Source organism: Phoxinus phoxinus (assembly GCF_949152265.1).
Source record: "Phoxinus phoxinus genome assembly, chromosome: 22".
In the NCBI taxonomy this organism is placed as follows: domain Eukaryota; kingdom Metazoa; phylum Chordata; class Actinopteri; order Cypriniformes; family Leuciscidae; genus Phoxinus; species Phoxinus phoxinus.
In genome coordinates this window covers 16,385,754-16,413,247 of record NC_136897.1, presented here as the reverse complement: position 1 = coordinate 16,413,247, position 27,494 = coordinate 16,385,754, and the positions used below count along the sequence as shown (strand labels likewise).

General features: G+C 40.3%; 1 protein-coding gene across 1 annotated transcript; it reads left to right on the top strand.

Annotated features, from left to right (window-relative positions):
* Window positions 1–885: 885 nt before the first annotated feature.
* On the top strand, window positions 886–27,494 carry taf4a (TAF4A RNA polymerase II, TATA box binding protein (TBP)-associated factor). Its single transcript, XM_079597081.1, has 15 exons — window positions 886–2,641; window positions 4,366–4,505; window positions 15,447–15,560; window positions 15,644–15,736; window positions 16,094–16,216; window positions 17,677–17,766; window positions 18,203–18,382; window positions 23,044–23,188; window positions 23,268–23,376; window positions 23,992–24,161; window positions 24,255–24,385; window positions 24,651–24,776; window positions 25,677–25,733; window positions 25,832–25,951; window positions 26,884–27,494. Exons 1-15 carry the CDS (start codon window positions 1,969–1,971, stop codon window positions 27,049–27,051), a joined length of 2,439 nt encoding a protein of 812 aa, XP_079453207.1. The 5' UTR covers window positions 886–1,968; the 3' UTR covers window positions 27,052–27,494.

The following is a 27,494-nucleotide window of genomic DNA, read 5'->3' as shown; positions in this document are numbered from 1 at the left end:
ACATGTTGCTGCACATTCTTTTCTCTATCTTCATATTTTAATCTCAACCAAGCAGGAATTAATACAATTAGTATATTGTATACATTTATTTGTTTTTCCTCAATTACAAAAAGAGCAGACTGTTCAGAATGCTAATAATTTTACATACCCTAACCTGTTTCAAACCAGAAATGAAAGAATAATCATACACCCACACAGTGCTAGTAACTGATTACATGCAATCTGGATTATGTAATCAGATTCCAAAACATTAAGTAGGCTACTTGTAATTAGATAATAATACATTTTAAAACTCATAGTCAGCATTTGATCACTGGATTTGCAGAAATCATTTAACTTTTAAGAAGTGTTTTCTCAACATTGCATAATCAACTCCAGACGAACACAATTATTATTTGAATTATCACCCAGTGAGTCATTTAACCACGTGTGACTGTCTTTTGTCTTTCAAACACATTTATGTAATTTCATATTTTCATGCAACAGAGGGATTCCCCAACTTTTTTTTTTGTCAGCTCTTGCTACTAATATTTACTTGAAGTACCCCCTGAGATTTCAAGTTAATAGTTAGGTTAATAATTCAGTCAATAACAATAATAACAACAACTAGTAATACAATTACCTAACTAATTTTAATGTTTTTTTTTTTTTAACGAATTGATGCAAACAACTTTGGGGAGAACATTTGAGGACAAAATGCAGAGCCTTTTATACCAGAAGATAAAAATTCCACACTATACTAACTTATAATGACCACTAAGACATGGTCTCCAAGAGAAAGAAAAAAAAATTGGTTCATTGGTTCAAAGTCATCCATTTAAGTATTTTATTGACATTGTATGCATAATGTGTATGGAGTTTCCTTTGTGTTTTTTTATTCAATCAAACATACTGTGCTTGCAAATAGTTTTTACCCTGGCCTGCGGTAACGTTTTTTTGCAATAAAGAATTAAACTCGATATCAGAAGAACAATATCATGAAACTGAAAGACGTAAACGTGAGGATACAGACACTGTAGTAGGAGGATACTGTCAATGGGATGCAGTAGCAAGCGTGCCCTCTATGGCCAGTCACGGTGGCAGAGGTGTGGCGCCTTTTCACGCTTTCAGCTTTCAACCAAACACAGACGCTTCAAAACACGGGGCCATCTTGGGGGAAGACAGCCCGCTGTGAAGTTCACAGAATAGCCGCTACACGCGTTATAATCAACACATAACAGCTAAGAGTGCCTCTAGATATACCCATGAGCAACGAGCGTTTAAATCAACGATTGTTTTTCAACTTCACAAGGCCCTTTTCTCGATGACAGACCGACTCTGACCGCGCTCCGCCAGAATAAACTGACGTTTATCATGTCCCGCCTCCACGCAGGGAGACAACCAATGAGGATTCCGCAAAACTCTAGCGTAATGACGTTTCCGCTTCTGCGCGCATGCGCAATGTCATTTTGTCCAAAGCTCCTCACTGTTCACATCGAAGATGGCGGCAGGCTTTGACCTGCTATATAAGGATTTCTGTATTAAAAGAGTGGGAAAGAAACTTTTTTACCGATACTTCAGGTTGTATTAGATTAGAAGTTTCAACATCTTGTCACAATAAGTTTGAGGTAAGCGCCCAGGCAGCCGGAAAATCACCCCGCTGACTCCGGGAAAAGAGGCAATTCAACTAACGTTAGCTAATGTTGACATTCCGCGAGCTCTTGTACATATGAACATAGTGAAAGCAGCTGCTCTTCAAGTGTGTTAGATGATTATTTCTCCCAAGATCATTGTTACAAGTGGACTTGAGGTGACACGGGCACTTGTCAAATCCTTATTGACATTGTGACACGAGACTCCCCTTCACTCACGCTTGTTCCTTCGAAAAGCAACTGGAGGGAAAAGCGGATGAAAACCCAAACTTCCTGAACTGATGTGCTCGAGGCACAGATGGAAGACAGCTAAGGCGATCCAGTGTTTCTTAATGCTATGGTAACTACTTTGATCGGGACGTCCACAGTGCAAACTTTGAACGGAGGCAATGCAATGGATTCGCACACTGAAAGCGGCACTCCAGTGTCCAGTGGCCCATCATCATCATCACCATCAGACGAGGCTTCAACTTCTGTACCAGTTGTTAATAACGGGCCCGGGGTGGCGAAAGGACACGCAAACATCACTGTCGCCCCAAGCCCAAACACAGTGATACAATCTTCTTACGGGAATCCTCCAGCATCCGCAGCATCCAGTGCAGGACCCTCGGTGACGGTTGTCAGGTCATCTATGCAAACTGCTGGAACAGGTTTAACTATTAACGGGAGTAATAATACGACTGTAGCCAATGTAGCGACCCCGGGAATAACTACTACTTCTACAACTTCTACTACTAAAACGACACCTCTTTTAATGAACCAGACTCCTGCCTCTGTCTCTGCGAGCAAGTCCGAGTCCCCTAAAACTATTATCCAGTCCGCCGGCGGCATGACTCTCGGTCCTGGAGTGGTCAAGGGGGCTGTTTTGCAGGGGGTTGCGAGAACAGCAGCTCCGGCAACTGTTGCAGCATCCAGCCCTGCCATCAGGGCCATCGCGCCACAGGTGTTAGCGCCCCGACTCCCTCAGAGCAACCCGGGCCAGAACATCCAGAACATTCAGCTACCTCCAGGTACCGTCACTCACATTAACTCTTAAATGTGTGTCTAGTTATGTGAATCTGTGTAATATAGGAAGTTGAAGAGATTGTTTTAACACCCATCTGTAATCTCGTGCGAAGATTGCGCGCGCGTGGTGTGATGCGCGCCCTAATCTGGAAAGTAAAGTGCATACAACAGCAGTGAAGCTATTATAGTTTCTGAAGATTATGTAAAGTGTAGTTCACCCTATAATTTCGGCATTATTTATACGTCCTTCAAATCTGCATAACTTTCATTCTTGTGCACAATATAAAAGGAGACGTCAAGCAGAATGACTGCTTCAGTCAACATTCACTTTCATTGTATGGGAAAAAAGAGAAGCTTTCTGCTTTTCCTTTTGTGTTCAGCAGAAAGTCTTTTTGTATTTATTCATAATAAAGTTGAACCTTGCATGTTGATGTCATTGTCGAATTATAATGCATCTTCTTATTGAGTTTTCCTTTCCTTTCAATTTGAGGTTGAAATTTAGATTCTTCCATTCACTTTTAGTGCTAAAAGCTTTGAAATCTAACTGATCTCGGTGTCACTTTACAATAAGGTTCATTAGCTAACATTAGTTAATGTATTAACTAACATGAACTAACAATGAGCAGCATTTGTTACTGTATTTATTAATCTTTGGTAATATTAGTTAACAAAAATGCAGCTGATCATGTTAGTTCACAGTGCATTAACTAATGTTAACAAATACATTTTATTTTAATAATGTATTAGTAGCCTAAATGTTGCAATTAATATTAACTAAGATTGATAAATGCCGAATAAGTAATGTTCATTCTTAGTTCATGGTAACTAAGGTTGTTAACTAATGAACCTATTGTAAAGTGTTAACCTGATTTTATTTTCATACTAATGTTAATGTTCTAATACTCTCTCATTCCTCTACCTTGTCTTTTAAGAGGTGGTTACACTTGACTTTGAGCACACACTTTTTTCGGACACTGCAAACGAACATAATGTGATGTCATTCTCTGCAGCATCTTTTTAAAAATATAAATTTAACGTAATAAATCCAAAATGTACAAATACACAATCTACTCCACCTTCCTGCAATGCTGCAAACCTGCAGTTTTAAAGATTGTGTTATTTTAATTCAAAAAGGTCACACTGTGATGAAGCTATTGGTCACAATGTCTTCACGTGATACGAATTAACTGGTCAGAGTTCACCAAACTAAATTCAAAACTTCATTGTATGAGCTTGCGTTACAGGTCTTAAGCATTCGCATGCATATGAATGGAAGTCAAAGTGTAGTGTGACCATCCCTTTTCACACTTTTCTTTTACTTCCTCGCAAGCACTGGTATTTCCTTCAGAAAATGCAAATCTGGTTATTCCTTTTCTAATGATTTTCCTTTTGACTGTATGCTCTGGTCATTCTGACAAGCCTGTTGTCTCGCTGGACGGAATACTTGACAGGTTTTTCTACAAGAGGCCATCTGGATTCTCCGACCAACAGTTTCTGTTCAGAACACATCCGTTGGTTCACACGGTAACAGGAGATGGAGTGTGTAGGGTTCTCAGTGTGCTGTGCAAATATAGGCCACCAACTGTGCGCTTTATTCTTCATGGCTCTAAGCAGGGCACGATTGCCAGACTTGACTCCAGTTAGATCAATAGGAAAAGCTCACTAATGAATAACAATTTACATGGGAAGTGATGTCAGCCTTTCTATATGTGTCTGTTTGTGTTTCCAGGTATGGTGTTGGTGCGTAGTGACAGTGGTCAGTTGCTGATGATCCCTCAGCAGATGTTGGCACAGATGCAGGCCCAGTCTCAGGCCGCCCGCCCTGCTGCCCCCACCAGCACCACCCCTGGGCAGATCACCTCTGCACAGGTAATGCCATCTGAGTCTGACCACCCTCAACTAATTTAACACCAACCGTACACATTCTTTAATGAATGGGGCTTTGACTGCAGAATAATAATTATTTAGATTTATTTATAATATGTAGGGATTAGGGTTGCCCCGATATGAAAATTTTAGCCAATACCGATAATTATGTGCAGTTATGATGATAACTGATATATATTGGCCGATAAATCTAAATCTAAGTTTGTCTTATTCTAATCCAAATTTTTATATAATTTTTGAGAGCCTGATTACAAAAACAAAAGTCTCACCATTAAAATCCATGTCCCATGCACTTACACACAAATCAAACATATACAGTACAGTAGCCTAGTGTAAACTAGTGTAAGTTTTTTATTTTATTAATTTGACACTTCTATGGTCAGCTTTCTTTATAAAAAAAAAATCTAATGCAAATAAGTCAGAGGACAACATTACTTGCGTACAAAGAATCAAAATGCATGTGTCATCATGGATAAATAAAAGGGAATAGCTTAGGCACGGACAATAATGAAATGATTTTAATTAGGGATGTCCCGATCAGGTTTTTTTGCCCTCGAGTCCGAGTCCGAGTCATTTAATTTTGAGTATCTACCGATAGAAGTATCGGATCGGGACTCGGTATCGGTAGATACTCAAAATTAAATGATTCGGACTCGGACTCGAGGGCAAAAAAACCTGATCGGGACATCCCTAATTAAAATTAGGGATGTCCCGAAAGTTCCGTATTTTTTATTTAATTCACCTTATTTTAACATTCAACAACTCTGTTAACAAACACTTCTGTGAGGTAGCTTGAACAATCAAGTAATAAATAACTAATTCTTCACTTTTGGTGATGTCAACAAATTGATGTCATGCCGCACGCGTTGCTGTTTCTGTGTGGAGTCAAAAGGGTCTAACTCTGTGCCACCGCATAACTATAGATGTGTTAAAAAATAATGAGAATATATATACATATATATCCGAGTCCTGATCGGGAGGTAACGTCCGATTCCGATCGAGTCTGAAACCACGTGATCGGGCCCGATTTCCGATCACGTGATCGGATCTGGACATCCCTAATTTTAATTAAACCATAATGTTGATGAAAATTAAACAAAAGTGCTCATATAGGATGTGTTATTAAGTAATAAATACCGTAGTTATTATTAATAATGCATCAGTGTTTTTGAAAAATAAACATCTAAAATTAATATTACTGTTTCATATAACAGCATTGCTGTTTGAGCTGCGTGCGCTGAAGCTGAAGAGTTAATGAACTCTGAGTAAATGAGTACTCTGAAGCACTTTGTTTGCGGGTTAATTAACTCAACCAAACTCAACCTATATGGATGCGCTCTTCCTGTAACAACGTTCTGAAACATGGCAACTAAACCCAAATAATTCACAGCGTTTTATTACAATAGTGTTCTCATTACAATATGTTATGTAATGTCCCAATCATAGTTATTAATGTTGTACATTGCTGTTTGAGCTGTATGCGCTGAAGCTAAAGATGATCACCTGTAAGCTCTTTGCTACCACGTTAATTCTTAACCAAAAACATCCTATATGAGATAAATCAGATATATACATATAAAATAAACATAATATTACAACTTACAATTGCACAAAACAAAAGGCTGCGAATGCACAAGCGAACTTGATTGTGCTAGTCATGAAGGTGTAACTCCTTTGTGGATGCGCTCTACATGTAACACTGCTCAAAAACACGGGCGTACAAAGAATTCACTACATTCTTTTACAGTAGTGTTTTCATTATAATTTTATGTAGCTGCACATGTTGCACTCAACTGTATTTTAATTTTTGAAGTGATTCCAATCATATTTCAAGGAGTTCAAAACCATCATGGCGAACAGTGCACATCTGAAGTGTCTCAGCTGAAGGAAATAATCAAATTATTTATTAGCTTTAATATATCGGGCTAAATTTTCGTATAGGGTAAATAACGATGTCATTAAAAATGAACATATATCGTCCGATACCTGTGTGGTGGCCGATATATCGTGTTTCCCTAGTTAGAATGCACCGATGTGTCGGACAATAATTGGTTTCGGCCGATAAAAGCAATTATTTTCACTATCGTCCAACAGCTGATTGGTTAAAAACAGACGATTATTACGGCCAATTATATTCAGACTGCCTCTCATACTGTGTGTGAAGAAAATGTCTCTAGTGTTGAATTTAAGGCTGTTAACATGACAATAACTCATTAACAGTAAAGAAAATAGTTACATTAAAGTTTAAAGTTTAAAAAAAGTTTTGTCATCATTTACTCACCCTCAAGTTGTTTCAAATCTGTATGAACTTGAGGGTGAGTAAATGAAGACAGAATTGTCATTTTTGGGGTAACTATCCTTTTAATGCAGTCTCTATTTGACCCTATGAATCACCCGTAGTTCAAGCCAGGGTTGCCAGGTCTGCGTTATTCCCATCAGCAAACATTATTTGTAGCGCAGTCGCACTTAGCCATCCAATGATCACAGAGCATTGTACTCTGTTACTTCTGATAATAATAAAAGTCTTAGCTTTCAAATTCTGTCCATTTTATCACAAAATCAAAGCATCAAGCTTCGTCAGGTTACTCTACTTTTCATCGTTTTTGGAAGAAGACGCGCTATGAGAATTAAGCCTTGAATTTACCTCAGAAGAAGCGGAGGATATCATTCACCGACAAGTAAGTCATTAATTCTTTTACATTAGTTAACGTGTTTTCCATAAACTTATACACATTTGACTATTTGGACTATATCGCCAGACAAAAATGTGTGAAACCGTGGGAGACCTGTTGAATTAAGAAATATATAGGCAACATTTCATTGCATATAAATGTTGTATGACACAAGGAGGTTTTTATGTTATATAATATACCGGTAATATAAAAGCACAATACAATATAAAATGAATATGAGTGTTTATACTGTAACATGATGAATGTCATTCGGATGAGACGTTAAACCGAGGTCCTGACTCTCTGTGGTCATTAAAAATCCCAGGATGTCCTTCATAAGACTAGGGGTGTAACCCTGGCATCCTTGCTAAATTTGCCCAGTGGCCTCTGTCCATCATGGCCTCCTAATCATCCCCATATATACTCATTGGCGTCATCACTCTGTCTCCTCTCCACCAATAAGCTGGCTGCCGTCACATCATCCAGGTGGATGCTGAACATTGGTGTTGGTTGAGGAGATTCCCCTTCTATGTAAAGCGCTTTGAGAGCAGAGAAAAGCGCTATATAAATGTAATGAATTATTATTATAAGAATATTTAGACCAGTGTTTACTGTTAAATACTATTTTCAGGAATATCTTCTCAAACTTAGATGCTTATAATGTTCTAAACAATAGTAATTTAGTTTCTAAAATATAAAATGTCGTTGTTGTACTGTATAATAATGCAAACAGAGCATATGTGTGCCAAGACTACAAATATGGCTATGACTGTTTTTTGTGTGTGTTATTTGTTGGCAATATTAAGAGGCTATTAGTGATTTCTAATGTAATAATACAGTTTCTCCTGATATTATGCTGACAGTTGTTTGCCTTTTTTTTTTTTTTACTACAGTGATCAGATACCTGCACCACAGATGAGTCCTGCTGACTCAAACTTTCAAGAGTGTCTTCAGACTGTTTTTCTCTGAGATTTCAACTACATTGGACTGATATTCTACATGATCATGGTAAAATAAGTTCCATCACTGACTACTGATGTTGGGGTAGTTTTTTACTTCTTCAGTGAATGGCAAAATAAACAGCAGACACATTGGAAATGCCAGGTATGGTTCACTTGTTTCTACAGTTGAACAGGAACTGTTTTCTGGAATGGCACAAATGTGTGTAACTGTTCAAGTATCTTTGTTTTGGTCAATGTGATGAATAATGTGCCTTTGACCATTATGTATATTCTGATTATGGTGTGCACTATGTTGAAATAAACTACAAAAAACTCATTCTTCTCCCATCATCATTCTAACTGAAATAAATACAAGTGTCAGGGCATGTCAAAACATCTCCAGGGCCAACCGCATTTTTTTTATTTGTGTAATTATTATATCTGAAAATAAATAGCAGTTGAATATAATAACTCGGCCAGTAATTCTGATTTCCACTTGCCTTTTCTCAATGTCCACTCACCCCACTACAAATATGATTAACAGCTGTTTTAATAAATAAACAGAATTATGTATATGTCTTTTGTTTTTACTTTACAAAAATATCAATAATATACTATCTGGGGTCAGTAACATAAAAAAGAAAGAAAGAAACTGATACTTTTATTCAGCATGAGAGCATACAATTGTTTATAAATGACAGCAAAGACATTTATAATGTTACACAAGATTTCTTTTTCAAATAAATGTTGTTCTTTTTAACTTTCAATTAATAAAAAAAATCTAAATTTCAACAAAAATGCTGTTTTGAACGTTGATAATAATAATAAGAAATGTTTCTTGAGCAGCAAATCAGTATATTAGAATTATTTCTGAAGGATCATGCGACACTGAAGACTGGAGTAATGATGCTGAAAATGCAGCTTTGATATCACAGGAATAAATAGCATTTTTGAAATATATTAAAATAAAACGTACTCGGTTACTAACGTAACCTCGGTTCTCTCTAGGAGAGGGAACGAGTACTGCGTCGAATCGACGCTGCGGGAAAGATATTTCTTTGTCGAGATTGAAGCCCAAAAATTAATCCTTAATTTTGTAATATGTAAAACGCTTTTCTGTAGCATACAACCCTAGGCGGAGCAATACAGCTCGCCCATTGGCTGCTCCGCCAGAAAAGCACAGCCTATGCGAGGCCAGTGACGCTGACCAATGAGGGCGCTTCGCGCCCTTCTGCGTCATCTCCCGCCGAAACAGGCGTGGCCTAGGTCTATAAATACCAAGCATAGCTGCTTCCACTCCGATTTTTGTCACAGAAGCGACACATCGTGGGCATGCACGGCATGAGACGCAGTACTCGTTCCCTCTCCTAGAGAGAACCGAGGTTACGTTAGTAACCGAGTACGTTCTCTTACGTAGAGTTCTCTCCTACTGCGTCGAATCGACGCTGCGGGAACCCCTGTAAGACGCCGTGCGTGCTCTTGGACCGACCCAGACACCCGAGGGCGCGCGCACGCGCCCCGGCATGCCAGAGCCTACACCAAGAGTATACAGGGAGAGCGGCTAGGATAGCATCATCCCTTTATAATAGGGCCCCTAGGGGCATAATAACATATATATGTAAATAATAGATATATATGGGGGGGGGTAAATAGCATGCTCATGGGACACATTGTCGGTGAGTGATGCTTAAACATTAGTGACCTGGGCCGCAGTGCGGGGCAGGAACACTATACCTGGTCTTAGACCGAGAGCAGTTTAGCCTGCAACGCGGGAACCTCTAGGTTATAGAACCTTATAAATGTAGACGGGGAGGCCCAGCCTGCCGCCATACAAATATCATGCAAAGAGATTCCGCTATACCAAGCCCACGACGAGGCCATGCCTCTCGTAGAATGTGCTCTGATGCCCAGGGGGCATTCCAAACCTCTAGATGCGTAGGCTAGCGCAATGGCATCCACTACCCATCGAGATAGGCTCTGTTTCGTCGCAGCACGCCCTTTAGAGCGCCCACTGAACGAAACGAAGAGCTGCTCCGTCTGTCGAAAAACAGCGGAGCGGGACACGTAAGCTCTTAATGCCCTGACCGGGCAAAGAAAGCTATTTCCGTCCTCAGAGGCCGGCAGAGCCGACAGGGAGATGACCTGAGCCCTGAACGGTGTGTTGAGGGACTTAGGTACATACCCGTGCTTCGGTTTCAACACGACTATAGAGTCGTTGGGCCCGAACTCCATACAAGAGGCTCTTACTGAGAGCGCTTGCAGATCCCCCACACGCTTCACTGAAGCGAGAGCCAAAAGAAACATGGTCTTGAGAGACAGATGTTTCATGTCAACTGAGTGAATAGGCTCGAAAGGGGCCCCTTTCATAGCGTTCAACACTGTAGAAAGGTCCCAAACGGGGACTGAGGGAGGCCTTGGAGGATTTAACCTTCTGGCTCCTCTTAAGGAAACGTACCACCAGGTCGTTTCTGCCCAGTGCATGGCCAAGCGTCGGATTGACGAACGCTGATATGGCTGCCACATAGACTTTGAGCGTGGATGGGGTCCTACCCTTATCCAACAGCTCCTGCAGGAAGGAGAGAACCTCCGTTTCACCGCACTGAAGAGGTGATAGACCTTGGTCTGAACACCAGTCAGAGAACACCGACCATTTGGAAGCGTAGAGCCGTCTAGTAGACGGGGCCCTAGCCTGCTCGATCGTGTCTAACACTCCTCTTGGGAGTTTAGCGGGTACCCGTTTATGGCCCACACATGAAGGGACCATAGCTCTGGGTGAGGATGCAAAATCGAGCCCCTGGCCTGCGAGAGGAGATCCCTCCTCACCGGGATCGGCCACGGAGCAGTACTCTTGAGCTGCATCAAGACTGGGAACCAGGGTTGATTCGTCCAGTATGGTGCTACAAGAAGCACTGAGCATCCGCTTTTCCTAATTCGCTCGAGCACTTGGGGCAGGAGCGAGACAGAGGGAAAAGCATAGAGCGGACGGCGGGGCCAGACTCTGGCGAGCGCGTTCGTGCTCTTTGAAAAGAATTCCGGGCAGTGAGCGTTTTCCTGGTTTGCAAACAGGTCTATCTCCGCTCTGCCGAACGTTTTCCACAGCAGACGCACTGTCTGTGTGTGTAGGGACCATTCTCCTGTCGGAACATTGTTCCGTGAGAGTCTGTCTGGTCCTACATTCAGGCGACCAGGCACATGGATCGCTCTCAGCGAGCGCAGGTTGTGCTGGGCCCATACCAGTATGCGTTCCGTCAGCCTGTAAAGGTTTCGGGATCTCACGCCACCCTGGCGGTTTATATAGGCTACTACCGACGTGTTGTCCGAACGGACTAGGACGTGGTGTCCTTTTATCCGAGGACAGAAGCGCCTCAGCGCTAAGTCCACTGCCATCATTTCTAGGCAGTTTATGTGCGGTAGTTCGACTCGTTTTGCCCATTGGCCAAAAAACGGTCTGCCTTCGAGCAGTGCTCCCCAGCCTGAGGTGGACGCGTCCGTGGACACCACCTTCAGGCTCGAGGAAGTCCCCAGGCTTACACCTGACCGGTACCAGTCTGACGCTCTCCATGGTGTCAGGGCTGAAATGCATTCCTGAGTGACCTTGAGGCGATAACGACCGTGTAACCATGCTCGGCGCGGTACGCGCGCTCTCAACCAGAACTGTAGTGGGCGCATGCGCAGCAGGCCCAACTGCAGCACTGTTGAGGCTGAGGCCATGAGGCCCAGCATTTTCTGAAATCTCCTGAGTGGCACTATGTGGCCGCTGAGGAAGGATTTCGCCATTGCAGGGTATTTTGCCTGCGCTGTGATGACAGCTGTGCTGTCATAGACAGTGAGTTCAGATCCAGTCCTAAAAAGGAGATCCTTTGACTGGGAAACAGTGAACTTTTCTCCCAATTGACTCTCAGACCTAAGCACTCGAGGTGATCGAGAATTAGGGTCTTGTGGCGGATGCGTTCTGAAGGTGATTGAGCTAGAATCAGCCAATCGTCCAAATAATTCAGAATTCGAATGCCGCGGAGTCTCAGGGGTGCCAGCGCCGCGTCCATGCACACTGTAAATGTACGAGGTGCTAGAGACAGGCCGAATGGCAGGACTGTGTACTGATATGCCTGGCCCCCGAAGGCGAATCTCAAAAATCGCCTGTGACGTGACGCAATTTGTATGAAAATACGCGTCTTTCAGATCTATTGCCATAAACCAGTCTCCTCGGCGAATCTGCGCGAGGATAGCTCTGGTCGTGAGCATTCTGAACTTTCGCTTTGTCAGCGCTTTGTTCAGATGCCTGAGATCTAAAATGGGTCTGAGACCCCCGTCTTTTTTCGGTTCCAGAAAATATCTGCTGTACAGACCCCCTTCGCTCTGAGCTTGAGATAAAGGCTCTATGGCCCCTTTGCTCAATAGCTTCGCTATTTCGGCTCGAAGTAGATGTGCTACTTCTGTTTTCACCGTAGTTTCGACTTTCTCCGTGAAACGGGGAGGGCGTCGATGAAACTGTAGCGAATAGCCTCTTTTTATAGTCTCTAGCACCCATTCTGAGACCCCGGGAAGTCATTCCCATGCATCTGCACGTGTGACTAGGGGTTGAATGTAATCTGGGCCCTGGTCGCGAAATGGCGGCGACACGAGAGCAACCGTGTGCTGTGACATGGACGCCGTGGCGTGTGAGGCGGGGGGCATGTTTAACACAGTATGCATCCCGCGCGCGCTCAGCTCTCTGTGTCGAGAGAGAGCGCGCGGGACGAGTCCCGTAGGGCTCGTGATGTTTGTGAATAAACGTGGGCGCTTGGTGGCGGGCACATTTATAACACCGGGAACACTGTTTTTGTGTACTGACTGACCGTTCGTTAGTTTCGTTTTTACAGAAAACCGCGGAACGTGCAGTGTGTAGTGGTTGTGGGCACTTGCCAGTGGATCACGCTCACTACATGTAAAACACAATCGGCATGAGCCGATTTTATGTGTGCAGACCCTGTGTTGTTCAGGGCTGTGCTTGCACGGGTTGAAAAACCGGGCTCTGGTCGCGAAATGGCGGCGACACGAGAGCAGTCGTGTGCTGTAACATGGGCGCCATTGCAGCGTGATGCGGGGGCGCGCTTAATCGAGCGGGCAGCCCGCGCGCGCTCTCAGCTCTCTCAGCTGAAAGAGGGAGCGCGCGGTGCGAGCCCCGTACGGCTCGGCATGTTTGAGAATAAATGTGGGTGCGTGAACGCGGGTACATTTATAGCACTGGGAAGTACTGTCTATTAGAACTGACTGACCGTGCATAGGTTTCGTTTCATAGAAACCGTGTGACATGTAGCTTGTAGTGATTGTGGGCGCTTGAAAAACGGGCACGCTCACTACATATAATGCACAATCGAAATGAGTCGATTTATGTGTGCAAGCCCTGTATTGTGCGGGGCTGTGCTTGTGTGTACAGATGGGCACTGGGTCGTGGGCATACAGTTACACACATTACATCATCGGCCATGGCCGGGACACCGTGTAGCACAGAGAGTACTGTCTATCAGAACCGACTGACCGTACATTCGTTTCGTTTTTACAGAAACCACGGGACATGCAGTGTGTAGTGATTGTGGGCACTGAAAAGCGGGCACGTTCACTAGCTTACATGTGAAGCACAACCGACACGAGTCGATTTTATGTGTGCAAGCCCTGTATTGTGTAGGGCTGTGCTTGTGTGTACGAATGGGCACTAGGTCGTGGGCATTACGGATACACACATTACACCATCGGCCGTGGCCGGGACACCAGTAAATACATTTTCAGATTTACCTGGGGCGTCGTGAAAACGGCGTCTGTGTGCAGGCAAACGGGCATTGATGCCGATTTGGTGACTGCAAAATACACTGGCACGGTCGCGAATGTTGGGACTGTGCGAGCGAGACATTTTAGTGAAATCCGGCCGCGGCGGGATTTTAACACTGTAGCTTTCCTCGAAGCAGAAATGCGCATCCTGGCTGAAAACGGGGCTTTCCGGGACTCCGCGATTTCTTCGTGAATTCAGGAAGAAAAAGGCGCGGGTCGTGAGGACGGTAACGTACGTTCCTCTGCAGAAAAGCAGCCATCCAGCCGGTAAGCGCATCGATGCTGGTCTTTCTCCGTCGACGCTCACGAGCGGCGGGGGAGGGGAGATCCTCGGAGCTCGCCCATCCCTCGCTACCCGAAGCGAGGAGAGAACAGCAGTCGTCCTTCACAGACACGGCTTCATCTTCCTCATCCATGACGGACGCGGCGGCACACAGCGGCCCTTGTCCGTCGGTCAGAGAGTCCAGCGAAGCGGGCGGAGGAGCTAGCGGCAGCAGCGGCGAGCACCTCGTGGTGAAGGGAGGTTCCGGGCTCCGCTGAGCACGGCGCTTTTCACGGCGCGGCACTACAGCGGGCGGAAAAGGGTGCAGCTTCAGTAAATGAACGCCAGGCGAGTCCGCAGAGTCACCGTAGGCATCAAATTACAGCGATGGCAGCCGCCATCGACGAGAGCTGAAGCTGCGTGATACTCACAGGCAGGAAACACAGCACGTGGTCCCTGTCGCTGAGCGGGGCTCTACACGAGCCACAGGAGGTGCGAGACATCTTGAAAAAGACGCTCGGCTCTTTTAGTGTGGAAAAACTGTGTGACGCGACGGCGAACACACACACAAAACACACACACATAATGTAAAGGATATTCCACGCCGGAGAAGCGCAGCAGGGAACGGCGGCTGAAGGCGGCGATGACCAGCGGCTTCAGGTAAGGGCTCGTCCTGCTGAGGTGCTGTGTCAGACGGCTGTGGTGGCTCGAATCCGGTCCAACGATGCGTGTAGCTTCGTGAAGTAAAGAAAATCGGAGTGGAAGCAGCTATGCTTGGTATTTATAGACCTAGGCCACGCCTGTTTCGGCGGGAGATGACGCAGAAGGGCGCGAAGCGCCCTCATTGGTCAGCGTCACTGGCCTCGCATAGGCTGTGCTTTTCTGGCGGAGCAGCCAATGGGCGAGCTGTATTGCTCCGCCTAGGGTTGTATGCTACAGAAAAGCGTTTTACATATTACAAAATTAAGGATTAATTTTTGGGCTTCAATCTCGACAAAGAAATATCTTTCCCGCAGCGTCGATTCGACGCAGTAGGAGAGAACTCTACGTAAGAGAACTGCTATTTTAAACTAATAATATTTCACAGTATTATATTTTTTGGCCAAATATATGCAGTCTTGGTGAGCATAAAATAAACCTCTTTCATAACCATTAAAAAAATATACAGGACCCAAACTTTTGAACAGTAGTGTATTGATTTCTTCTCATTGCGGTCTGTCTGTTTATTTCCACATACCTGCAGGCACCTGGAACTCCTCTAATGGCCCGACAGGTGACCCCTACCACCATCATAAAGCAGGGCTCTCCTACACCCAGCAGCACGGCCACTACCACACTCCAGAGACCACCTGTACAGGTACCTACAAAAGCACATCACGGAGAAACTGAGTTGGCTGTTACCGTCTCTCTTCATACTCATTCTCTCTCATCTGTCAACAGGCCTCCTCTGTGGGTACAGTGTTGTCAGTGCAGGCGGGAACTGCCCAGAGGACTGTGACTGCTGCCACGGGGACCACCGTCTCCTCAGCAACGGTGAGAGGCTGCGCTAACTTTGCAGTCACACAAAGACTGAAGAGACGGTGCTGAACATTTAGCTTCATGCTTTTCTTGAAGGGTCTGTAAATATATAAATATAACCTGATCATATATGTTTTGAGAGCTTTTGAAAAATTAGTTGTTAAAGAGATTTTCAAGTGTAAACCTAAATGGAAAAACTGTTTTCTCAGAGTGGGAATCCCCTGAAATCCCCATTTGATGCAAGGCTCATGCTGTTCAATCTTAACCTGAACATTTATATGCATCCAAGAGACTGTGGCAAGATAACCTTAAGCTACTACAGGAGGAGTAAAACGGCTTTGTGCTAATGCAATAACTTTTCTTTTCTTATAGGAGACAATGGAGAATGTAAAGAAATGTAGGAACTTCTTATCCACGCTGATAAAGCTGGCCACTAGCGGTAAGCAGTCATCAGAGACTGTCGCCAATGTTAAAGAGCTGGTCAAGAACCTGCTGGTGAGTCTCAGAGGTTGAGTATGTTTGTATGTTTCTGACTTTGTGCGGAAAAAAGGTTGACATTTTGCGAGTCGTAATTGAAGACTTTAAAAAAATATTAAATGATAATACATAAAGGCTGAATTGAACCGATTCACTTTTAGTGACTATTTGTGAAAATAGTTCTATTTTATTCACTTGTTCAAAAAGTTTTTTTATATATATATTTATACATTTTTTAAATATGTTTTAAAAACATGTTTTAATGTTTATTTGATAAAAAATGCAGTAAAAACAGTAGTATTGTGAAATATGATTACAATTGAAAAACGTTTTCTATTTGAATATATTTGAAATGTAATTTTATTCATGTGATGGTAAAGCTGAATTTATTCCAGTCTTCAGTGTCACACAATCCTTCAGAAATCATAATAATATGCTGATTTGGTGCTCAAGAAACATTTCGTAGTATAATAAATTTTGAAACCGGTTTATTATTATTATTATTATTGATTCTTCGATGAATAGAAAGTTTAAAAGAACAGAATTTATAAAAAAAGAAGTTTGTAACAATGTAATTTTTTTACTTTCACTTTTGATTAATATATAATACATAATATATAATATTTGGTGAATAAAAGTATTAATTTCCTTTACCTGATATAATTCTAAGAATTTAATGTATGTATATGTTAGTGCTGGGCAACAATTAATCACATCCAAAATTTTGTGTTTACATAATATATGTGTGTGTGTATACTGTGTATAATTATTTTGTGTATATTAATACACACATATGCATATATATATTTACAATTTGTATTTATTTATTTATAAAATATTTATATATAATATAAATGATGTATAAATATATATACAGTATATACATGCAAATATTTCTTAAATATATAAATGCATATGTGTGTATTTATATATACAAAATAATTATACAAAGTACACACAAATATATTATGTAAACTTAATCGTTGCCCAGCAGTAGTGTATATATATATATATATATATATATATATATATATATATATATATATATATATATATATATATATATATATATATATATATATATATATATTTATTTATAAATGTACATCCTTACCCCTTATTCAAATATTAATAAACATTTGTTTTTTGCCAGGCTTTCTTACAAGAAATTATGAACGCTTGCAAAACAACTAATACAATATTAATACGTTATTATGTTATAGTCAATGTACTGTATGCTTTTTCCTGTTCCTTGCGTAGTAAAATAAAACCTGTAGTTTTGCCAAATATTTTTGAAAGATGAATATTTTATCCAAGTTTAGTGTTTTGTTCTTCCCTCATATTTAAAAATTACAAATATTTCCCTCATATTTTAGTTTAATATTTAAAAAAATATTTTCGTCCCTCAGGGATATGAACTTGTAAATATATAAAAATGTCCATATGCGTGAGTTTATTTTTGCTGTTTTTCCCCTCAGGAAGGGGCGATTGAAGCAGAGGAGTTCACCAGCAGGCTCTACAAAGAGCTCAACTCGTCTCCTCAGCCTTATCTAGTGCCTTTCCTTAAGGTAAAGGTCTTTTTCTTCAAATTTTAAGAAAATGTAGCTTGATTCACGTCATCAGTTTTAATGTATAGTCGTATTTCAGGTACAGGAACCATGTAATTACCTTTTATTAGATAGACAATTATCGTATAGGGAAATTCATTTTGGATCAAACTGGGATTAAGTTTATAAGCAATGTTTATAGAGCAGGATTGTTATCTTAGTGAGGCCGGTTTCACAATGCACACCTAAACAGCATGTTTATTTGAGAGATGGTGTTAGCACGTTGCAGCATTCACACTGCCTGCATAAGCCACATACGGTAGTGCTGCTTAGTTGAAGCGTAGGAGGCAATGGAGTTACATTAAATCCTTATTTGCAATTGCTTGCATGATAACTTCATAATTGGGACCATCCTATTGCCCACAATTAACCTCTCCTCTTCCATGCGTTTCCTCAGAGGAGTCTTCCGGCTCTGCGACAGCTCACTCCTGACTCCACAGCCTTTATCCAGCAGAGCCAGGCCCTCCAGGCGTCTGCTGTGGTGCTGACCAGCCCCAACACTGCTGGAGCCACCGCTACAGCTCCTCGCACGCTCATCCAGCCTGCCCTCAGCAACTCCAGCCAGACCGCCTCTCTGGTAAAGACATATCTACATGCATCATTTACCTCATGTGTTTTTTAGTGAGGGCAAGGACACTATTGGGATAATTAATTCTAACAGCATATTGCAGGTAAAATTAGGTGTTTAGTCTTAATTTACAATGTTGGGATTTTAATTGCTTTAGTACATGGTTTAAATGATGTTGAATGGTAATGCCTGCATTTGCCTTGTGGCAAAGTATAAAATTACTCTGAGCTATGTCATTTAATACAAAGGTAAACATCATATGCATATTATTATATCTAGTTGGTGTTTCTTACACATTGGTGCAGACTATTGGCAACATAGAGTAATTGTTTGTGCCTGATACAACTGACAAAGGGTTGAAATTGTCAGTTCAACCCTTCAACCCTCTACAGACACACTGAAGCTAGAGTCGCCATTGGCTAGTACATTTTTTATCTTACTTGCCAGACTTTTTACATGGTATACAAGAAAAATGCAAATGAAAAAAATCTATATAAATATAATATGAAATATAAAAAATAAAATATAATTTTCAAACATTATTAAAGTCAGCTAAACAGTCTTTGATAAAATAAGACCAAACTACAAGAAACACACAAATAAACACAAAAGAACAAAGTTTATAAGTAGGGGTGGGCGATATGGCAAAAATATCATATCACGATTTTTTCCAGGAAAATCACGATTCACGATTTTATCACGATTCCTTTTCATGTTGGTTTTACTATTTTGCAAGTGACTGAGCATCACAGCCAAACTAAAGTCCCTATTTTAAAAACAAAGCCTTAGGTAACAAAATATAAAATAAAAAAGAATGGCAGACATTTAGGCCAAAGTGGCGAAGATAAAAAATATTTGTCATTGTCTTTGTTATTAAAAATTAAGAACAAAGATACACAACTTAATATACAAATTAAATAAACAGTGTTTTATTTTTTCAGCTGTAGGTTTATTTAACAGCATTGAAGAAAGTAATTAAATTAACAAATATGAAAATAAAACACAACATAGACTTCACTGTATAAATTTTACATTGATTCTTATTACAGCTACTATTAAAGTTCTCAGTCAAGAGTGAGTGAGATGCTCTTTGTATTTTGTTGTTTTATTAACAGGGATAGTTCTCCCAAATATTTTAATTCTCTCAAGCCGTTTTAAACCCGAATAAGTCTCCCTCTTCTGTTGAAAATAAAAGTTATTTGGAGGAATGTGGGTAAACAAACAGTTGATGTACCCCAGTGACTTCCATAATAGTTTTTTCCTATACTATGGTATAGTCAATGGGGACCAGCAACCGTTAGCCACACTCCTCAAAATATCTTCTTTTGTGTTCAGCACAAGAAATAAATTAATACAGGTTTGGAACAACATTAGAGAGTGAGTAAATAATGACAGAATTTTTATTTTTGGGTAACTGTCCCTTTAAGGACAAGCGACTGCATGTTTACTATTAGGGCTACTGTCACTTTAAGATCTGCGCGCAACGAGTCTACACGCATTAGACAAGCAGATTTTTTTCTTCATTTTTTCTATTGTTCTTTCACTTTAGACATAACCAACTTTGTTTATGTAAACCATGTGTGTATTTGACAGTATTAGCGCAATAAGACTCGAAAGATTACTTAGTTCAGTAACGGGCGCTGTTAGACAGGCTTTTAGTCCATGTGCGCGCGTCGGGTCTATTGCGCTCAGAAAAGCGCCCGTTAGAACAGCCCATCAGCAGCGAATGGCATGTTTAACCGGCAAGGCTTTAAAGCACATGCAAATAATTAATTTTTATGAACTACAGTGTCCCGTTCCTCTGCATTTCATGTGGATATACGTCGCGCTGTACAGTATGTTGAGACGGAGGCGCCAGAAATGCAAACTGATAAAATGGACGATCCTACGATATTTCTTCAAAAGCAGATCGTGGAGACATTTTAATCGTCCACGATCAAAAATCGTAATATCGCACACCCCTATTTATAAGTGAAATATAGATTAACATTAAAAACACAGACAGCATCAGGAATATTAGGCTGCTGTCACTTTAAGACATAATGCATGAGTCAATATACTTTATACTGTACACATGCATTGTCTTTTTCAACTGTTTACGTTCACTATAGCCGACTATGTTTACTAGGATCCTCGCCAAGACGGACATTTTTACATAATTTTGTGTGAAATTGTCTGTTCAAGCGCAAGAAGACTTGAAAGAGCTTGATTCAGTATTCATGCAATGTCAGACCCAGCTTTCTGTCAGACACGCATGAGTTATCTTTCGCGTCTTCATGTGCATGAATGTTTGAATTGGCAAGGCTTAAAAACACATACAAATTATAAATTTTCATGATGATGCAGCACTGGCCCGATCGGGACACAGTTCCGTTAACTCTTGGCCATCGGGCAGTCCTGTCAAGCCCTGCATTTAGATCTAGCGTGTCAATTCTCTTTACATGGCATGTGTAAAATCCTCTATTTCACTCACGTGAGAAAGCAACAGAGGACGCTCTCAGCCAAGTGACGGTGCGCAAAGCTCAACAGGCAATGAAATTATATCTGCGCTAAACTTTTTTTTTACCTTGATTGAAATCATACAGTTTACTAGCCATTGGCTAATTAAATACATTTTTTAGTCACCTAGCATGAAATTTGGTCGCATGTGAAAATTATTTACTTGGATTGTAGACGGTTGAATGCATTTATAAAAATATTTAAATATTTTATGAAAAGTAGTATTTGTAAAATAGTTTAAATTAATTTTGAGTCCCTTTCCTCGTATTATTACTATATATCAAATTAAACAGCATAATAATAATAATATTTATTTATTTATTTATTTATTATTATTGATATATAAACAAATAGTTAAAACTATATATGATCAATAATGATAAATAAATAAATATTTATTTTTTGTGATTATGATTTTTTATTTTCAATCAATAAACAACACATCAAACAGAGAGAGCATTCGGATGAGAATAGAAATACAATTAAAATAAATTAAAAACACACAGAACACAACACGCTTAACAAACACTGGCAGCAAACTCATATTAACTGTAGAATATTCAAAGAAGCTCTTTAAGGGCAGAGGCTATATTCATCCAAGTGTTTACAGTGGTTGTCTTTGCCTTATTGATCTTTGCAGTTGTACACTCAAGGCAAACTATGTAATGAAATGAGACTATCCAAAATTGCTTCAAGTTTGTATCTGGGGTTATCCACTGCTGTAAAATAGCTTTTTTTTGCAGCTGTGAACCCTGCCATCAACACTTTTTTGTCACGTAAAGAAAATTGTCTTTGAATCATCTTTCAATAATAGTAAACGGGTCCAAATCCAAATATAGACCTGTAAGATCATGTAAAGCCGCGTTTCCACCGAAATTACCCGGAACAATTTGTCCCAGGAACTTTTTTCCCAGGAACTTTTTTTGCCCCAGACCGGTTGCTTTCTGCGTTTACACCGCGGTCTAAAGTACCGGGAAGATTATAAACTGCGCGCGACTGCTCCTCCGAGTCTGCTACGGACAATAATCAGTTTTGAGCGCCACATTATAATAAGTATGGAGGAGATTAAAGCTGTGCTGCAGTTGTTTGTGATGTATTGGTTTAACGAGGTAATTAACAAAACGGCAGAAAAGAGACAAGCACTGATACTAAAGCGTGTTCAGAAAGCTCGTAATGCTATAAAATTAGACGATGCGGACATTGACCGTGAGATGGCTGGGACGAACGCACAGAATATGTCCTCTTCCACAAATACGCTTAATAAAGCCTGAACCTCATCGTCTGTCCAGCTGTGTTTTTATTAATTTTTTTTTAATTAAATTCCATATTTGCAGACAGACAACTCTTACTGCATGAAGCCACGAACCGCAATAGATTTTTAAAAAATGCCGGTTAAATTAGAATGCTGCGTGGAGTCATCCAATCAAAATGCGGCGTGAACACAACCAATCAGCATGTTCAGCGCACAAGTCCTACCCGCGAAAGTTCCTGAACTTTTAAAAAGTACTACCTCGCGAGCAGGGACTTTCGGAGGGGGAAATATTTACCGGGAACTTCATTTAGACCCTGGTTCCTGCGGTGTAAACACACCGAGTACCAGCCCAAAGTTCATAGTTCCTGGGGAAAGTTCCTGCGGTGGAAACGCGGCTTAACATAACAGTCACATGCTTCCAGAATAGTTACAGAAACTGCAGTATGGATTGGGTATAAGTTTCATGCGATATCGCGTGTAAAGTGTGTAGTAGTAACGATGGATAGTCTTAAAATGAATAAGTACATGACTAAGGTTTTAAGAAGTAAGGCCAAGGTTTGACCACACTGTTTCCTAGTCTGGGTGGAATCCTAACCAAGAAAGTTCCTGATAAATAAATAATTATTTAAAAAGTATTTAAAACAAATATATTATGCACCAACACCCTGATGAAGGCCAGTGGGCCGATACACGTTGGTGTTTTAATGCTTTAACCCACAAAAAATGATAAAGGCTTTTTAACTTGTGCATCCTACTGAGTGCCTGGACTTGGATTTTTTTCCAATTCTTTTTAATATTATGCATCATTGGCCCAACAGGGCAGTGACCAATAATCTGCTGGCCCAAAACTCTTTATTGTTGAGCTTCTACAGTAAAATGCTCTCGTAATTTTAGAATTACATTCAATGTTGTTGTTTAGGTGTTGCAGCCTCCACAGCAGGGGGCAATGGTGAAGCCCCCTCAGGTTACCCTGACAACCACTCCCATGGTAACGCTCAGGGGTCAGCCCCACAGCCACATAGTGGTGGGTCAGCCTCAGGTGCAGCTCAAACAGATCCAGACAGGTGAGGGTGTCTGTCAGATCCATCACAGTATGATTCTTTTTTCATAATATAAAAAACTTAAAATCTCTCTCTCTTTCAGTGGCAGTGAAGCAGGGTATGGTGAGTAGCACTAAACTGGCTCACGGCTCCGTGTCTGTAGCGATAGCTCAAAAGAATAAAGCCAGGGATGGTGCTGGAGGAACTTTCAGGTTTGTATTCTTGTTTGTTTAACTTTTGAATGATCTTGTATGAGACCATTCAAATCCCATTTGAAATACAGTGCATGTTCCAAGTTCCAGCAGCTCAATAGTGGTTTCACAGGGTCATGGAGAGACTATTAATTTAGTTCAGTCCGAATGGCACTGCGAACAGCATATGCAACAGTTGTGCTTCAAACTGAACAGGAAGTAGAGAATAGAGTACCCACGAGGCATTCTGCACAACATGAGTATTCCCAAGTACCTCTATATATAAACAAATATATAAACACAGATGTATTATATACATTTATATACTTTTTACAAGTATATTGTCAACATGTATATGCCTGAAGTATTCTCTGTGTTTGAAGTTATACAAATGTAATTTTGTCAAGTGAACTTTTACAGAAATCTACTTAGTGTGTAGGGTCTCCATGAATCAGAGTTAATATTTGGCATCAAAGAATGCCAAATGTGATGTCTGATTTTTGCAAGGACATGTTAATAACGAGCATTTTGAAGTCATAGTTTTGCAGGATTTGTACAATTGGAAAACAACTCAACCCTCAAACTTGATGCTAAGGACTATTTCTAACATATATGCTTGTTTCTAAATCTGTACAGGGATGATGACGACATTAATGACGTGGCCTCAATGGCTGGCGTTAATCTTTCGGAGGAGAGCGCCCGTATCCTGGCCACCAACTCTGAACTGGTTGGCGCGGTCACGCGGTCTTGTAAGGATGAAGCTTTCCTCTCCGCCAGTATGCTACAGCACAAGATACTAGAGATAGGTGAGACTTCTAGTTGTCAAAATCTTGTATTCGATTTAGCTAAAAATGTGCTGCTTTACCATAGCTGATAGTTGTTGCCCTGCATGTTGCCAGGCCAAAGGTTTGGAGTGACAGAGCTGGGTCCTGAAGTTGTGAACATCGTCTCTCACGCCACTCAACAGAGACTGCAAAACCTTCTAGAGAAAGTCTCATTGATCGCCCAGCAAAAGAACATGACTTACAAGGCAAGTCTGCAGACCCAGTTGTGCTAGTAGTTGGGATCGTACTTGCTTTAGCAATATTTTAGGTTGTATTTTTAGTAACATATTTTTATGTTTCTTTCCCGAAAACACTTTGTTGAACCCTGGATACATCTCTTTTATGTCAGGCTTGGAATCCAGAGGCCGTTGTGGGTTTTGGTCTCAAAAGCGAGACCCTCCATCCTTTAGGTGTCAGCTTTTGTTTTGAGCCTGTAAGGCTGTGTGTAATGGTAATGATGTGTGTGTGCAGGAGGATAGTCGGTATGAGCAGGTGGAGGATGTTCGCTCTCAGCTGAAGTTCTTTGAGCAACTTGACCAGTTGGAGAAACAAAAGAAAGAGGAACAGGAGAGAGAAATTTTAATGAAGGCAGCTAAGGTTAGTACAACCCCTTTAGCCACACACACACACACACACACACACACACACACACACACACACACACACACACACACACACACACACACACACACACACACACACACACACACACACACACACACACACACACACACACACACACACACACACACACACACACACACACACACACACACACACACACACACACAGGTAAACTGATACCTGAAGTAGTAATGCAGTATCATTAGACAAGTAGACAGAAGTAAAATAACTGTTTTCATTATAAATTTAAATATCACACAGTAAATATCACCCACAAGTGAATATTAGAAACATTCAATAGAAATGTTAATATGAACATCAACATGTTAATGTGGAGGAATGCAGGCTAGCTGCAAAAACATACATGAACACTACCGTTCAAAAGTTTGTGCTCAGTAAGATTTTTTTCTAAGATTCTTACAAAAGAGTTCTATGCTTTAAAGGTTCTATTCATCAAATAATCCTAAATAATAATAATAATAATAATCTGTTTTCACAAAATATTAAACAGCACAACACTGATAACAATAAGAAATACTTCTTGAGCTCCAAATCAGCAAATTAATAATTAATTCTGAAGGAAAGAGCACAGTTGCATAACTTTTGCCTTTGTCCACTGTATTTATATAGACATGCGGTTATTTATATATTTCTTCTACACAAATTGTAGGACCCCATAATTACACAGTCTTTTTATTCCATACACAAGGAACTGCATGCATTAATGCATGAACAGTTAAATATTAGGAAATTAATCACAATTACATATTTTAATCGATTGACAGCCTTAATTTTTACATATTCATTTGATTTCAGCAGATGTCTCTGTGTGTTTTGACTGTTGATCCTCTAATTGCTATTTATGTTTTGCAGTCACGCTCGCGACAAGAGGACCCCGAGCAGCTGCGGCTGAAACAGAAGGCCAAAGAGGTAAGATGGCACACTTGAGATGTTTATCTTGTCAGAGGACCATTGTGTTTGATTATGGGTCAGAGCTGATGTATGTGTGTGTGTGTGTGTGGCTACAGATGCAGCAGCAGGAATTGGCTCAGATTCGACAGAGAGACGCCAACTTGACGGCGTTAGCGGCTATCGGACCCAGAAAGAAAAGAAAACTGGATTCTCCTTCGTTTGGGAATGACGCAGAGGTACGAAATGTCTATCCTTCTCCACGGCAGTTTGCTGCCCTCCACCTCTTCTCCTTCTGTTCCCTCCTGTGCCCTCTTTAAATCATTTAGCACCTGTTGGGCAGGTTTGAGATGTCAGGTTGTGCTTCAAGGGTCTCAGATTGTCACAAAAGGCAGATGGGACAGTCTAAAGACATATTAACAGTCATTTTCAGCTCATTTTTACACAATTTAAAAAAAATATATTCCTGTATCATGCTATTTATTTTCACATATTATATTACTTATTGTGTTCTATAGTATAATTTACATTTTCAAGAGAAAAAAATAAAAATTTAAAAAATATATTTACAAAAAAAAAAGAATAATTCTGTATCATGCTATTTTTATTTTGTATTAGTTTTTTTATATGTATATATCATTCAATTTTTTCAGAGAAAACAATCACAATTTTAAACATTTAAAAATTGAATTCTGTATCATGTTCTTTTTGTTTTATATTAGTTTATTTAATATTTATATTATGATTTATTGTTAACTTTTTCAGAAAAAAAAATCACATTTGACTAGTTTTGATGCAATAAATATATTTTGTAATTTTATATTTACAAATATTTTGTAAGTTCTTTTCTTCCTCAGAACTTCCACTCTTATATATTTTATTATATTTTGATATATTATCATTCCCCTTTTTAAAATTCACAAATTTAAAAATGTATTTAAATTTAATCCATATTGTTATTTTTATTTTATATTTGTTTATTTATGCTTATTTTATTTTATATTATATTTAAATTATATTACAATATATTATAATTCACAGAAATATTTTTTGAAGAACTGTCACTATTGTATTACTATTTTTTTTATTTTTTTATCTACCAATATCAGTATAAAAGATGTTGGTTCAAACAGTTTAGCACCGGTGTCAAAGTTTGTGTGTATGTTGACAGGGCTCAGGTTTGTGCGCAAGTGCATCCGGGGGCTTAAATGCAGGAGCGTCGAGGCAGTTCACTCGCCAGCGCATCACGCGTGTAAACCTCAGGGATCTGCTCTTCTGTCTAGAGAACGAGAGAAGCACCAGCCACTCACAACTGCTCTACCGAGCCCTTCTCAAATAGCAGATAGCCCATGCCCTCCCCTCATTTCAGTCTTTAGGGCTCACTCCCTCATTCTTTCTGTCTTTTTTACTGTTATTATCATTCTCTTTGTCATTCCCTTTTCATCTTTCTTTATCGCTCTTTCTCACTTTCTTGTCACTGTATCACATACACATACAGTGACACATTTTCCTTTTTCTTTCGCGAGCTGACTTGTTTTTCTGTTTTCTTTTAAGTCTTTTATTTTGCCTTGTTTTTAGCTCCCTGCCCCTTAAGAATTTTACTCTTTAAATTGTGTTAAAAGAAAATTGCAATTATATATCATATGTTTTTCATAGAAGGTGGCTTTGTAATGTGCAAATTACCTATGTAAAAAAAGAATTCACAGTGGAACTACCCATTCATTTTATATTTGTGTTTTTATAAAGATGTTTTAAGAAATAAAAGTGGACAAAGTTTCTATA

Coding starts and splice junctions, on each gene's coding strand:
- taf4a (XM_079597081.1), top strand. CDS start 1,969: ATGGTAACTACTTTGATCGGGACGTCCACAGTGCAAACTTTGAACGGA. Junction 4,506..15,446: donor GGCAGATCACCTCTGCACAG/GTAATGCCATCT, acceptor ACATACCTGCAG/GCACCTGGAACTCCTCTAAT. Junction 25,952..26,883: donor CGTTTGGGAATGACGCAGAG/GTACGAAATGTC, acceptor GTATGTTGACAG/GGCTCAGGTTTGTGCGCAAG.